This window comes from Pristiophorus japonicus, chromosome 19 (genome assembly GCF_044704955.1).
Source record: "Pristiophorus japonicus isolate sPriJap1 chromosome 19, sPriJap1.hap1, whole genome shotgun sequence".
Lineage (NCBI taxonomy): Eukaryota > Metazoa > Chordata > Chondrichthyes > Pristiophoridae > Pristiophorus > Pristiophorus japonicus.
The window spans coordinates 88,162,937-88,177,606 of NC_091995.1; the positions used below are offsets into that span (position 1 = coordinate 88,162,937).

General features: G+C 44.0%; 1 protein-coding gene across 6 annotated transcripts in view; it reads right to left on the reverse strand.

The window, feature by feature from the left end:
- Nucleotides 1-1,691: 1,691 nt before the first annotated feature.
- Nucleotides 1,692-14,670, reverse strand: part of LOC139230022 (F-box only protein 47-like) — a 49,333-nt gene continuing 36,354 nt past the window's right edge. For all 6 annotated transcript variants that reach the window (XM_070861750.1, XM_070861751.1, XM_070861753.1 and 3 more), the window contains 2 exons: nucleotides 14,389-14,548; nucleotides 1,692-5,987 (listed from right to left, as the gene is read on the reverse strand). In XM_070861750.1, the coding sequence (XP_070717851.1) occupies nucleotides 5,875-5,987; nucleotides 14,389-14,548 (273 nt within the window). In that variant the 3' untranslated portion in view covers nucleotides 1,692-5,874. The remainder of the gene's footprint in view (nucleotides 5,988-14,388; nucleotides 14,549-14,670) is intronic.

Genomic DNA, 14,670 nt, shown 5'->3' on the forward strand with positions numbered 1-14,670 from the left:
CCGGTGTTATGATCACAATACTCATATCCGCACGATGTATGTAAACATTAATCTTTTTGAGAGTTTGTTGGTAAAATTATAAGACGAAAAGCAGAGCGTGCGTGTGTTTTTTGATTAATGTGTTGTTTACTTCCTTAGTTACTGATTATTGACTATCTGCTAAAGTAGTGTTTAACATGGGTGAAAACTCCAGATTTCGGCACCATGGAAACGCTAAATCGAGCTGTCATCGAGGTCAGCTCAAACAATCGAAATAACCGCTCTTGGCCAGCAGAAAAAAGCAAGCCCAGCCAATAGCAAGCAGCTCCAACCAGGCACGTCGCGGCAATGGGCAAGGAGCATCCAAACGCGTTATGAATGGAGAGCAGGGACAGGTCTGGAGGGAGAGCGGGGGCAGGTCTGGAGGGAACATGGGCGAGTCTGAAGGGAGAGCAGGATAGGGCTTGGAGGAAGAGCGAGGTTGGGGACGGCTCTGGATGGACTGTGGGGCTGGAGGGAGAGTGGGGACGGGGCTGGAGAGAGGGGATCAGGTCTGGATGGAGAGCGGGGCTGGAGGGAGAGTGTGGACGGGTCTGGAGGGAGAACGGGGCGGGGGGGGGTGTGTCTGGATGAAGAGCGGGGGTCAGGTCTGACGTTTTCAACATTCCCAGTAATCACTTTGAGGAAGTCAAAGTATTGCTCGCAACTGCTGGACAAAAACCTAGAAGCTGCACTCAGATGTGCCGTGCCTTATAAATTCATAGCAGAATTCCAAAATTCGGTAAAGAGAAAGAGGGAAACGTTTTGCTCTGAATGCTGGTAGATGTTTCTTAAGTAAATATACATGTAAATTACATTTAACTCTAATTGTGCGCAAGGCATTTTCTTCTAAAATGAATGCGTGTGGCTATAACAGTGTTAGAACATATGAACATAAGAAATAGGAGCAGGAGTAGGTCATATGGCCCCTTGAGCCTGCTCCGCCATCTAATACGATCATGGCTGATCCGATCATGGACTCAGGGTCACTTCCCTGCCCGCTCCCCATAATTCCTTATCGGTTAAGAAACTGTCTATCTCTATCTTAAATTTATTCAATGTCCTGGTTTCCACAGCTCTCTGAGGCAGCAAATTTGACAGATTTACAACCCTCTGAGAGAAGAAATTCTTCCTCATCTCAGTTTTAAATGGGCGGTCCCTTATTCTATGATTATGCCCCCTCGTTCTAGTCTCCCCTATCAGTGGAAATATCCTGTCTGCACCCACCTTGTCAAGCCCCCTTATAATCTTATACGTTTCGATAAGATCACCTCTCATTCTTCTGAATTCCAATGAGTAGAGGTGTTGTTGTAGACGCGATACCATATATGGGGAAACATCCTACCTACACTCAGTGTCTAGGCTCACATATAAGAATGCATCATTGGGCGAGGTACTGGAGTCAGCACCTTCAAGGGAGGAAAAAAGACAATTAAATATGGACCACACTACGACATCCTCACAGTTGAGAAAAAACACTAAATTCCACTCAAAGGTTTTAAGCTTTAATGTCCATCACCAACAAACATGAAAAATACAATTTCAAATCTATTTACAAATAAATAATTTAAATTATTTTGCAGGTTACTTTTCAATACCTTAAAATAATCTAAATTACCTTGCACAAACATTACCATATGCAAGTACGCTAACAAATAAATAATGTAGTCATAGATATTTATTTTTAAATTTAAGCTAATTTCTAGCTGATATATTTTGCATTTATCCCTTTACGCATCTCTTTAAGGAGGTAGACTCATCACTCATATATTTCTTCAAAAATAAGAGTTGCAAAGAATTATGATTAGTTTTAACATTATTATTTTATTTGTTTCTGTTTCTCTATGGCTTAGTACTACATAAGAGCTCACAACCATGGAGCTAGAGCTCATGTCTTCATTCATTTGATGGGAAAGGTAAGGTTGAATAAAAAGCCATACCTCCACCACATCTTAGCCACATCTACTTTTTAACTAAAATTAGCAAAGACAAAAAATGTAGTCTCTGTATCATTTCAACTGTGTGCACCTCGTTAGCCTCAGCAACTCCTTAAAAAAGCTCGCTGGACGGCGCAATCAACGCAGAATGTTCGAACAAAAATATTAATTAACAGAAATAAATAAAAGGTTCATTAAAGTTCATTACAATTCTTTGCAACTCTACATATGTTATGGAAGGGAGAGAGTCTCCTTTCCGGATATCAAGCTGATATTTCAAAGATTCGGAAATACTTGGAGGCGTGCAAGTAATGCACAGGTAAGGGTTTCACAGCAGAGGTTTCATTGCTATGCATAGAGCTTTAGCTGGTTGTCATGGTCAGGTTACCTACGACGATGCAGCGCCTTCTTTTTGCCAAACTACAAACGTGTACGGAAATCTAGAAATTGTAAGCTAGATTTTCTGCTTTCACGGAATTGGGCCATTGGAGCAGGAATAACACCTTATACCGGGATGTGCACGTGACCTCAGACTTTGATTTCAAAATGTTAAGTAACCTCCTGCAGCCTCTGTAGCAATTCTGCATGCCAGAGATGAAGAGACATCCTTGACGCCCAGAGTTGCTGTAGCACAGTTTTATTGACATTTCTCTCATTTGCATGTTATTCAAATATGCCCACCCAGGTGTATTTAAGGTCACCCAGCGGAAAATCAAATGGGGAGGGGGTGGGATCCCACTGGAATTTTCAGCTGCCATCTATCCCAACTCCTCCCACAAATCGACACAGGAGGATGGCAGATCTCAGGCTGTGTGTTTAGCTTTGTTTTTTTTTCACCGATTAGAGTGCAAGATAGCAACTAACACACAGGAAATTAACCTTCTAACAAGGGGACCCCAGTTATCCCGATACACCCCAATGTTAAGAAGCCCTCCAATACCGACATTTTCCAATTTCCCTATGCATTTTAGGCAGCAGTAGACAACAGTGACTGGTGGACCAAAGGTTGCTAACAAAGTCATACTGCTCTCAGTAAGTGGGAGCATTAATTTTTAAATTGACATTATTGTGTAAAGAACTGGAGCAATAAATTAGTTACTATGGCAGTGAAGTAGAGCTTTTCTGTTCTAAAGGCTTTTTAATATTGTTACCGTACTGTCAGAGGTACACTGGTAGCACACTTTAAGGAAATAAATGCTGTAACTTCGGCAGCTCCAAGACTCAGCTGTTTCTGGGGCCCCAATAGTAGCTATCTGAGGCAGCACAAAATGTGGGTCACCTTCCCACAAGCCCTCACAGGCGCAATAAGGATTGGTGACACGCATGTTAAAAAAAAAAACGGGGAAAGCGGTGCTTAGAGGACATGGATCTATGCTTAAGCCCACGTATTAACATAACAATACCTTAAGGTACCGGCCCTTACTCAATGCCGCACAGGGCAAGATTCCAACCGCAGCTTGCTGGAGCAGGGGGTGGGGAGAATGCACTCAGCAGAGTTCTGATAATTTGCCACAGGGAGCAAATTAAATAACGGGAACATGAGAAATGCTTGGGGCTCTCTCTAGTACACTTGCTAGTGGCTAGCTTGAGGTGACGCATTGCCAGAAGTTCAGGAGCAGCTCGAATGCATGACCTCTCAGCGAGGAAATGTTGCACGGTATTGGAGGAACCTAAAGAGAAGGGGAAATTTGTGATATGTAAAATTTAGCATGCATGTCGCGCATTCTTTATTTGAGCATCACCATACTGAGAGACACGCAATCACGTCCGCAACTGAACATCACTAGATAAGCTGCAGACCCTCACACCTATACATAGAGCTTCACTAATGCGCTCCGAGGAGAATTCGCTGTCTCCTGACTTTCCGTGGGCTACGCAATGAGAGATCCACCAGTATTTAAGAGCCCAAAAAAAGAAACATTAATGCCAAGAACTAGATATTGGAATGGTCTTCTGAGCATATATTACCGTTCTGTGAAACCTTTAATTGAAGAGCAATGTAAAATTTGCGTGGCTGAAATTCCACTGGGCACTATTTTCAGCGCAGTAGTTAACAGATTTGTGTAAAGTTCCTAAGGATGTTTTTTTGTGACAAAATTGTTAACCCATTTATCTTAAATACGCTAGTGCTTCTGTTAAACTAACGCGCGGGATTTTACATGGAAACGTTAACCAATGCACTAAATATAGCACTGAGCAGAATTTCAACCGTCACCAAGTTTTTCCTCGTCCTTACATTGCACTATGCCATCAGTTATTCTGCCTACTTTTCCCGACCAAGCACTGGTCAATTATTAAGCAGTGAAGAACAAAAGTGGTGTGAGCTGAAGATATTAGGACACTGGAACTAATTTCATCACAAGACAAAGCCGATTTCTAAAGTAACCCTAACTAATCTAATTTTACTTTCAGCTGTCTTGACAGCAGCAGCAGCTTTGAAGCAGAACAATGAAAGGTTCCGAGGCCCAAAAAATCCAAGGGGGTGAAATTGGGGATATGGGCGGGAAAGCAGAACAGACGATATTGTACAGGTCGCCTGGTATACACTCCACCCGATATTCAATTCCATTGACTTCAATAGGCGGGAAATGCGATTCCACTTGTTTTGCGCCCCTAGCCATGTCCAGTTTCCACCTGCAAGTTTTACAATAACCTCAGCCAACTGGAGCACTCTTCTATGCGTGCCAAAATCTATTGTGTGCTAGTCACATAGTAGGTATTGTAACATTTTATCCCGGCTTGGACATACCAGATATGTTTTATTTAACACAGCCATGTATTATACTGCTCAGAGTTCCCAATGTTGAGAGTCTCCCCTTTAGCCGTGCACTCTTGTTGCACAGGAGCGCAGATTAGAAAACCGGATGCAGAGATCAGTGTGGCCAATCCTCCAACCATTGATTTTATTGACTGGAAGAGCAAGGGGCACTGTGACTAAGGTGCACTGACCTCAGTACCTGATTCTTGCATCAATGCTCCGTACAAGCTAGACTTTACACCGGAAGCTGTCTCTAACTATCAGGGTTCCATGCTAACATTGCCATGTGTTTAGACATGGCAGGTACTTGCTGTAAAGTGTTTATAAATCTATGTGTTAGATACACCAGGTGCACACTGTTAGTATTAGTGAGAGACCCGTGTTAGCAGCAATTCCCAATTGTGTACATCACAGGAGGTAAAAGTGGGTATCTGACTGAGTGTATACTGTAATACATTAACCCGACTGACTGTGTCTTCGTCATCCTGGACACTTACTGTGACACCGTTGAGGAAAACATTTTTAATGGATTATTTATTAAAATTTTAATGTCAAAAAGGTTAAAATGATAAATAACAGAAATTTGAACTTGGCCTTCCAGATTTTGCACTTTTTAGCTCTGCCCATTGGACATCCAACAGATTCACATCTTAGCATCCTGGATGTAGGTTTGCACCTCTGATTTCCCATTCAGCCACTCTGTTAACAGAGGAGCCTGGTGCAGGCTGAGCCTTCTCGCCACTGAGCGGAAGAACTCTGAGGATCACCATTTTGTTCCCATTAGTGGCAATGGGAACCAATGCCTGAGTAACATCACCTTCCTGCCCTCTTATGATCTAAAGAGAACAGAATCAGTGGACAAGTAATAACCATTAGAAAAGGCACCCAACTCATCGCCAGACTAGTATAAGACTGCGGGATCGCTCTTCAATTTGATCCAAGGTGTCTCAAACTGTAGTACCGAGAGATCACAGCTTTACCATTTTAGCTGGAATAAGTTTTACTCTCACAAGGAAGAGCTCAAAATAAATGCTACCTGAGTCAAAGAAAAACTATCTTGTTTTCTCAATTGGCCAGGAAAAAAAAAAGAAACAGAAGATTGTTTGGTCTGACCACAGATTAGGTTATCTAACGCATTACTGTTGATTTCAGTAACGCCTTTCACGTTAGTATGTTGCTGAAGGCACGAAGCATGACTTCTTTATGAAACTCTGCTTGGGCGTTCACCATGTTGTACATGTTGTAAGTCACGCCTTCGTCCTCTTCCATCCCGCCTGCAACACAAACAGCGGAGCTACATCTTAGCCATTGTCGGATTAGCAAATTTAATCACAGTTCACTTAATTTAAAGAATGACTTTCAGTATCAGAAATCAATACAAAAACAGAAATTATAACACCACTACATTACAATTATGATTAAGTTCAATTTGTTAACTTCAAGTGTCAGCTGTGGCTCAGTGGGTAGCACCCTTGCCTCTGATTCAGAAGGTTGTAGGTTCAAGTCCCATGCAAGGGACTTGAGCACAAAAAAAATCTAGGCTGATGCTCCTGTGCAATGCTGAAGGAGTGCTGCACTGTTGGAGGGGCTCTCATCTCAGATGAGATGTTAAACCAAGGCCCTGTCTGTCCTCAGGTGGATGTGAAAGATCTCATGGCACTGTTCCAAAGAAGAGCAGGAGAGTTATCCCTGGTGTCCTGGCCAATCTTTGTCCCTCAATCAATATAACCAAAAAAAACATTGCTGTTTGTGGGAGTTTGCTTGTGTGCAAATTGGCTGCTGTGTTTCCTACATTATAACAGTGAATACACTTCAAAAAGTACTTCATTGGCTGTAAAGTGCTTTGAGATGTGTGGTGGTCATGAAAGGCGCTATATAAATCTAAGTCCTTCTTTCTTTAATTTCTATGGGGGTGAAATTCGACTTGGGTGGTATTTGCTTAAGAATTCATAGCAACATATCGTTATTAAGAACTAGTTGGTTTATTATCAAAGGTTTAATAATCACACTACACATTACCGGTTCACTGCATACCTCATTGTGGATAGCCTAGACCTAACTGGCTGGGGTTTTATTGAGTCTTGTGAACATCATGTGACTGGCTAAGCCACTCACAATGCAACAGCTCTACAACTATTTTGTTGTATATCAGTAATCAAGTGCCTCCTGATTAAAGGGGGGGCACACTCCAAAAACTTTTCAAGTGCCCCCTTGTTTTTTTTTTTTAAGGGCACTAAAACACAAATTATACAAGTGCCCCCTAGCTAAAAGTGAGGGGGCACTAAAACCGGCACAATAAACAAATAAAACTTTAGACAAAAAAACCTCAAATTAAAATGTGGTTGCTGGGGGTGATGATGCACTCCAGTCCCTCCGGCGCCCACCTCTCGCGAGCGTACCGGTGGACACCATGTGCTCTATCTCCAGGGGCACCCTGACTCAGATGTAACTGCAGAAGAGAGGCAGGCAGAGCTGAACGACCGCCCGCTGCCTGGACCGGCTGATGGCACCCTTGGCCGTGCCCAGGAGCAGTCCTACGAGGAGGCCCTCGGACCTACCCGCTCCCCTCCGCACAGGGTGCCCAAAGATCAGGAGTGTGGGACTGAAGTGCAACCAGAATTTGAGGAGCAGCGCAACAGCTCTACAAATCTCACATTACAGGCGGGAATGCAAAACTGGTTGTATTGCATCTGCTGCCAGTTTATACGCCCCGCCTAATATTCTGTTCCACTGAAGTCACAGGTACGGTAGCATAGCGGTTATGTTACTGGACTTGTAATCCAGGAGTCTGGACTACTGATCCAGTGACGTGAGTTCAAATCCCACCATGGCAGTTGCGGACTTTATATTCATTAATTAAATAAATCTGCAATTAAAAAGCTAGTGCCAGTAATGGTGACCGTGAAACTATCGGATTGTCGTAAAAACCCATCTGGTTCACTAATGTCCTTTAGGGAAGGAAATCCGCCGCCCTTACCAGGTCTGGCCTGTATGTGACTCCAGACCCACAGCAATGTGGTTGACTCTTACCTGTCCTCTGGATTGGAGGCTCACCACTACCCTCTCAAGGGCTATTAAGGGCAATGAATGCTGGCCTTGCTGGCGACACCCACATCCCGTGAATGAATAAAAATAAATATCGGACTAGACGTATAACTGGTGGGAGATGTGCTCCCGCCCAAGTCGAATTTCACCCCCTATATTTTTTTCCAATGCTCTCCCCGTCGTTGCTGAAGGGCTGTTTGCTGGGGTAAGGTTCCACCGGTGCTAGCACACCTCAGGAACCTCGCCCAGGCAGTGAATGTTGGCAGGACATTTGACCATGAGAGGGCCTTAAAGGTGAGCCCAATCCTGTTTTCACTCAGTGTCCACAAGCTCACACAGTATAGCACAGATCACCGGATAGTAATCAGGAGCAAGAACGCGGGCTGATTTTTTTTCTTCTCCCTGAGAATCTTTGCTGACTTAATCGGGAGAATTGCTTGATATCGTTACTTGGCTTGACAGTGTGAAGGAACAAAATTAGCATAGGCAGAAATTCAGTCATTAACTCCGGTTTATTTCAGTGATCATGTCATCTCAGCTGTGTATATGAGTTAATCCAGTTGCTTCAGGTTGTTAGGCTCAGTAACTCTCTATTGGTTATCCCACTGATGTCATGAGAACTTACTGGCTGAACAAAAATAGTCAACAAAATCAATACAAATAATGGGAAGTTATCGGCTAGTACCAGAAAAATAATTGTGAAAGCTGTTGGATTGTCCTAAATTCCACTGGTTCACTACTGCCTACACATCTGGCCTACACGTGACTCCAGTCCCATACTAAACAGTTGACTCTTAGGGGTTGAAATTCAGTTGTGTACACCGTCCGTTACCGCCGGCAATGGACGGCAAAGGCCGACCGTCATCGTTAAACGGCGGTTGAAATTGAGTCGGCTCTTTGGCAGAGGCGCCAAGAGGCAACATTGCGCCGGCTAAAGCCACAAGCATGGTGAGGTCATCCAGCATACAACGCCTCTTTGATGCCTCTGTCGCGATATTTGCTTTGTACGGCTGCCATATGGCAGGCGACCGTACAGCCTGAAAAAACTGGTGGTTAAAGAGCAGAACTCGGGCGGAATCGCCCAGAGAGCAAGATAAGTTTTTTTTCATTTTTATTTCTTCATTTTTTTCATTAGTTGTAACAGTGGGGAAATTTATTGTGTGGGTCGGAGAAGTTTGAGGTTTTTAAAGCGAGCATGGCGGCAGCCTCCTGATGCGAAATTCAGTCGGCCTCCTGAGCTCCTGCCCGAGGATGAGCGTGCAACGGAACTTTTTAGCATTGCTCTCTCACCTTTGGGGGTAAAAACTGAATTTGGCAGTTTGAGCCAGCACTTAGCGCCTGGCGGTAAAACCAGCACTCAGGCCGTGACACCGCCTCAAAAATGGCAGTGCCGAATTTTGAACGCTTAATGCCCTATGAAATGGCCTAGCAAGCCACTCGGCTGTGAACAATGATTATAAAGTTAGAAAATAAAGAAAATATTAGATGAACCTATTGGCAATGACCCAGGCATTCTATCAGGGCAAGATTCAGCCCAGATGGCTCTGCAACATACACCTCACTAACATCTGGGGGCTGCAGATCAAATTAGAGAGAAGTCCTACAGACTAGTCAAGCAACAGCCTGACACGGTCAATCACACAGAATCAAATCATCAGCCAATATCCCAGACCCTTCCGTCACCATACCTGTGTCTATCCTGACCCAGCAGATGTGGGGGCGCACTGGTTAGGACAGTTTTGGGAGTCCTCAAAATGGATTCCACATCCCTTGGAGCTCGTGTGACTTCAAATCAAACAAGATCAAATAAGCTTCCTGCTGATCATTGTTTTCTCTGTCTGTCCCCACCCCACCCCCCGACCTCCATCATTTGCCGAATCAGAACTCCTCCATGTTGGTCAACACCTGAAAACACTGTTCCCTTGGAGAGCAGTGTGAAGTAGTGCAAGGATTTTCAGGCGAATTTACAGCATTCCTATTCCTCCTTGCCACACTTAAGGAAATATTTAACTTACTTCAGAGGGCCTCCTTTTCTTACCCGTCAGGCTGTAATAACGCTAATGAGGTCCTATGGACGTCACTGAATGCTGATTAGCATATATTAATGAGGCTCCTGCCACTGCCGCCGAAAAAGAGGGGCCTAGTTAAGATAGCAGCGGGTAGGATTCAAGCGGCAATGGGGCGGTAAGTCTTTTCACAGCTATTTTCGCTTTACGCACACCAATCCCACCGGGTGGGGTGGGTTAGAATTCCCCCTAGTGAGGATAATTGATGAATAACAGATGCATGATGGGGTGGGGGGGAGATTATAAAAAGTACTTAGATGAATTCTGGTACAAATATATTCAATATGAGTGCAATCATTCAAAGAACCTTGCCTTTTCTCCTCACACGCAGTTTATTAAGCCGATTGTCATAATTGCGATCATATTTTTCTGTCGTTTGTGTTAGGTAAGGGAAAGCTGCGAGGCTGCATTGGAGGGAGCAGGAGCTGTCAGGATGCATTACTATAATGGGCAGCATTGGCTTTTTTTATTCTGCATTTGTTAGAGGGTGTAAGATGACAAGCAGAAGGGAGCAGGATTTCTTTCCACAATCAAGCTTAATGAACAGTTTACTTGTTAGTTTCAATCGTTTTCCCACCCAGTGCTTCAACTTCTGGAAGAAACATCGGGGTGAAATTAATCCTGGGGTGGGGGGAGGAGGAGGAGGGGGGGGGGTTGCACAAAACTGGCGATAGCAAATCGGCAGCTTCTTTTAAACTCTACCCGACTTTCTTCGCCAACGCCTTCAAATATAAAAGAAAATCAAGTATAAAATATGCTGATTCGCTATTGCCCTGTTTTTGTGCTACTGTCCTGGTCGACTTTCACCCCCACTAAATGTGGGGAATATGGGATAAATTATTGAGCAGAAGGAAACAAGGGGTACAGAAACAAATGTAAACGTCAAAATATACACAGAATGAACACAGTAAAACGAAGGTTTATGTATCTATATTACAAAATTATATATGAAATATCTATTACCATTTTGCACCAGTTAACATTTCCCATTTAATTGGCATAATTTCCCAAGCACTGAATGCCAGTATAATTGAGTTTTTATTTAGAGAATCTGTTTTAATACTGTGTCTCTGATTTATTTTCTTCTCTCTGCCCCCCACCCCCCTCACCCCCCACTCCCCCTCCCCCCTGTCCACAACTTTAAATTGTTCGGATCAAGGATAACTGAAAACTGCTCCTTTTCAGTCCGTGAAGGAATATTTGATCTGATTGACTTGGCAGCATGTGCCCAGGATCAGCTGCCAATGCCTGTGGCGAAGACTATGATGTCATAAGCGCCCATTCACTGCAATTTGACTAATGATGTCATACGATATAATTCATTGAATTGCCATAAAATTTACATTTACATAGGTCGGGACGGGCGAGGTCCGGAGGTCGGGACCAGCGAGGTTCGGAGATCGGAAGCGGAGAGGACGGATGAGGCACGGAGGAGCGGAGAGGTCAGAATCCAGAGGTGGAGCAGTGTGGACAAGATCAAGGAAAGGTGCAGCACGGGCCAATAGCGAGGCTGTGAGGTTGTGAGGCTCACATTGCAAACTGTGAATTCCACGTAGAGGACCTGTGGGAAGGAGGAAGAAAGGAGGACAGAAGGAGTATGTTTGAGTTTGTGTGTATGTATTGGCACATGCTGCGGAGCCTGGTCTCCAGTCGTCTTGGGTAAACCTTGCCACTGGACCAAGACCTTGCTCCGTCAAGCCCGTGTGGTGGCTGGTACGCGCACAGTCATCTTCCACCGTTTAAAATGAGTTCATCAGTTACCTGAGTACTCATTTTTAGTGTGGAAGCAAGTCATCCTCGACCCCAAGGGACTGCCTATGATGAGAATTTACAGCACAGAAACAGGCCATTCGGCCCAAGAGATCTGTGTTCGGTTTTTATGCTCCACATGAGCTTTCTCCCATCCTACTTCATCGAACCGCTCAGCACCTCCCAAACCCGCGACCTCTACCATCTAGAAGGACAAGGGCAGCAGGTGGATTGGAAACGCCACCACCTCCACGTTCCCCTCCAAGTTACACACCATCCTGACTTGGAAATATATCCTCCATTCCTTTATCGTCACTGGGTCAAAATCCTGGAACTCCCTCCCTCACCATGGACTGCAGCGATTCAAGAAGGCGGCTCACCACCACCTTCTCAAGGGCAATTCGGGATGGGCAATAAATGTCGGCCTTGCCAGCGACACCCACATCCCAGGAACACATTTTTATAAAGCATAAAGCATATCCTTCTATTCATTTCTCCCTCATGTACTTATCTATAGTCCCCTTAAATGCATATGAGCTATTCGCCATAGGTGGAAGATTAAAGCATCCCCATCATGTGACTGTGGAGCTCCTAATCTGACCCTGGACCACATCATTGAGCACTGCCATCAGAGAAAATTTTCAGGCAGCCTACAAGATATCCACACTGTTACACCGGAAGCTTTGGCCTGGATATCCAACTTAGATATTGACATTTGACTTGCTTTGCTACTTCCATACGAAAGAAGAATGTGGTTGCGAGTTCCACATTCTAACCACTCTCTGGGTAAAGAAGTTTCTCCTGAATTTCTTATTGGATTTAAATTCACTACTTAAAGTAACAGTCTAACCATCAGTACTATTTTCAAACATTCAGTTCAAACATTTATTTTCTATTTTATTTAGTTTTGAATATTACACATTAATTTTTTTAAATTGTTACATGTCACTATTCAGCAGTCTCATTGCCGCAGTGATCACACACCCATTCCATGAGTGTGACTGTCCTACAAGCTCTTTGGCCACTAGTAAGTCCATTACTAACCTAATTGGCTGAACTCTTGTCTGTTTATTCACAGTCGTTAAACATCCCTGAACTTTGTACCTTAAATCTGGATCTTTGAAGTCGATTTTTTTTTAATCCATTCAAGAGAAAGATGTCAAGGCCTTGGAGAGGAGATTTACTAAAATGTTACCAGAGATGAGGGACTTCAGTTCTGTGGAGCGACTAAAGGGGGTGGGATTGTTCTTCTTGGAGCAGAGAAGGTTAAGGGGAGATTTAAAAGACGTGTTCAAAATTATGAATGGTTTTGATAGAATTGATAGGGAGAAACTGTCTACTGGCAGGAGGGTCGGTAACCAGAGGACACAGATTTAAGATAATTGGCAAACGAACCCGGGGAGATGAGCATAAATATTTTTCTGCAATAAGTTGTTATAATATGGAATGCACTGTCTGAAAGGAGGGTGGAAGCAGATTCAATCGTAACTTTCATAGATCGTCATCAAGGTCCAGGTCGGTGATTGGAGCGTGGGCAGGTACAGCAGTAGCGGCAAGGTCGGGCGAAGAAGCGGTGAGGTCGGGGCGAAGGAGCGGCGAGAGATTGTAGAGGGACGTGATTGGAGCCCAGGAGAGGCATGAGTTCGGGGCCCAGAAGAGGCGAGGGCCCAGGGGCAGCACGGGCCAGCCCACACTGCAATGTGTGTGCGCACTAGGACCGTGCAGCAGAGCTGGTCTCCAGTCATCTTGGTTATCCTTGCTACTGGACCAAGACCTAGCTTTGTCAAGCCCATGTGGTGGCTGGTGTGCAACGGCACCACACGGTAAAAAAAATCCACGCACAGGCATCTTCCACCCTTCAAGATTTAGTTCAGACCTGGAATTTTAGGTTCATCATTGAAACACCTGTGAACTTTTTGACGTGGAAGCAAGTCATCCTCGATTCGAGGGACTGCCTATGATGATGATGAGCTTGAAAAGGAAACAAATTGCAGGGCAATGGGGAAAGAGCAGGGAAATAGGCGTAATTGGCTAGCTTTCAAAGAGCTGGCACAGGCACAAAGGGCTGAATGACCTCCTTTTCTGCTGCATGATTCTATAATTGTTCTGTATTAACTGACAGGTCTCTGGACCAATGAGAGTAAAGGGAGGCCAGATGGGGACTGGGGAATTCAGCGGATTCTAAGTTATTCAGTCACAGCAGTCAGCTTCCCCGCATCCCCAGCTATCACCTCAGTCATTTAGAAAGGATGCCAGTAGAATTCCCCTCTGATTTGTACACAAGTTACATTTTGCAAGTCAGATTGCTGAGGCAATAGAACACTTGACCAAGAAGAAACTAAATGAGTGTTTGTGGAGCGGAATAGGTGGGTGAGCGAATGAGTCCAGAGTGATGCATGGTTATATTAATATATAACAGTTAGTGTTTCACAGAGTTAGATTTTGAAAACTGCTTGTTTTACTTCAGTGGTAAAATATGAGCGAGGGTGTGGGTTCTATGTTCAGAAGATTGATGAGAACCTTACCTCAATTATTTGTGAGCATACCCACTTTTTCATTGGATAAGGTGCCTGTGAAGCGCCTTGGCACATTTTACGACGTTAAAGGCGCTGTATAAATGCAAGTTGTTGTTGTGTTGCTCGTGACCAATGTTGGCAAAGAATTGTCTTGGTCCAGAAACAGTTGTTGAGCATCAATACAGAAATTAACCCCCGCCACACAACCAACAGTGAAGGCCATGAATCACCCGTAACAAAAAAAATATTTTTGATTTCCTCAGACTAACTTTAAAAATATATAAGTGAAATGTACTCACTAAACATTAAGGATTCAATCATATCCATGGTAACCCGAGCAAAGACCTTCTCGATGGCCTGTAGAAAATTCCACCTGCTTTCATTGCTAGCTATCACCTTGCAGATTCTGTGAACCATTTTCACAGTCCAGTCCATGCAGTACCCATCCTTTTCACAGACCTGTACCCAGAAATCAAAGGACTGAAGGTGTTGATATCTACTACAAGCACAAATACTATACTAGAGCATATTATTTTTTTTTTTTAAGTAAAAACCATGTTTGAAATTTGAAGTGAAAACAG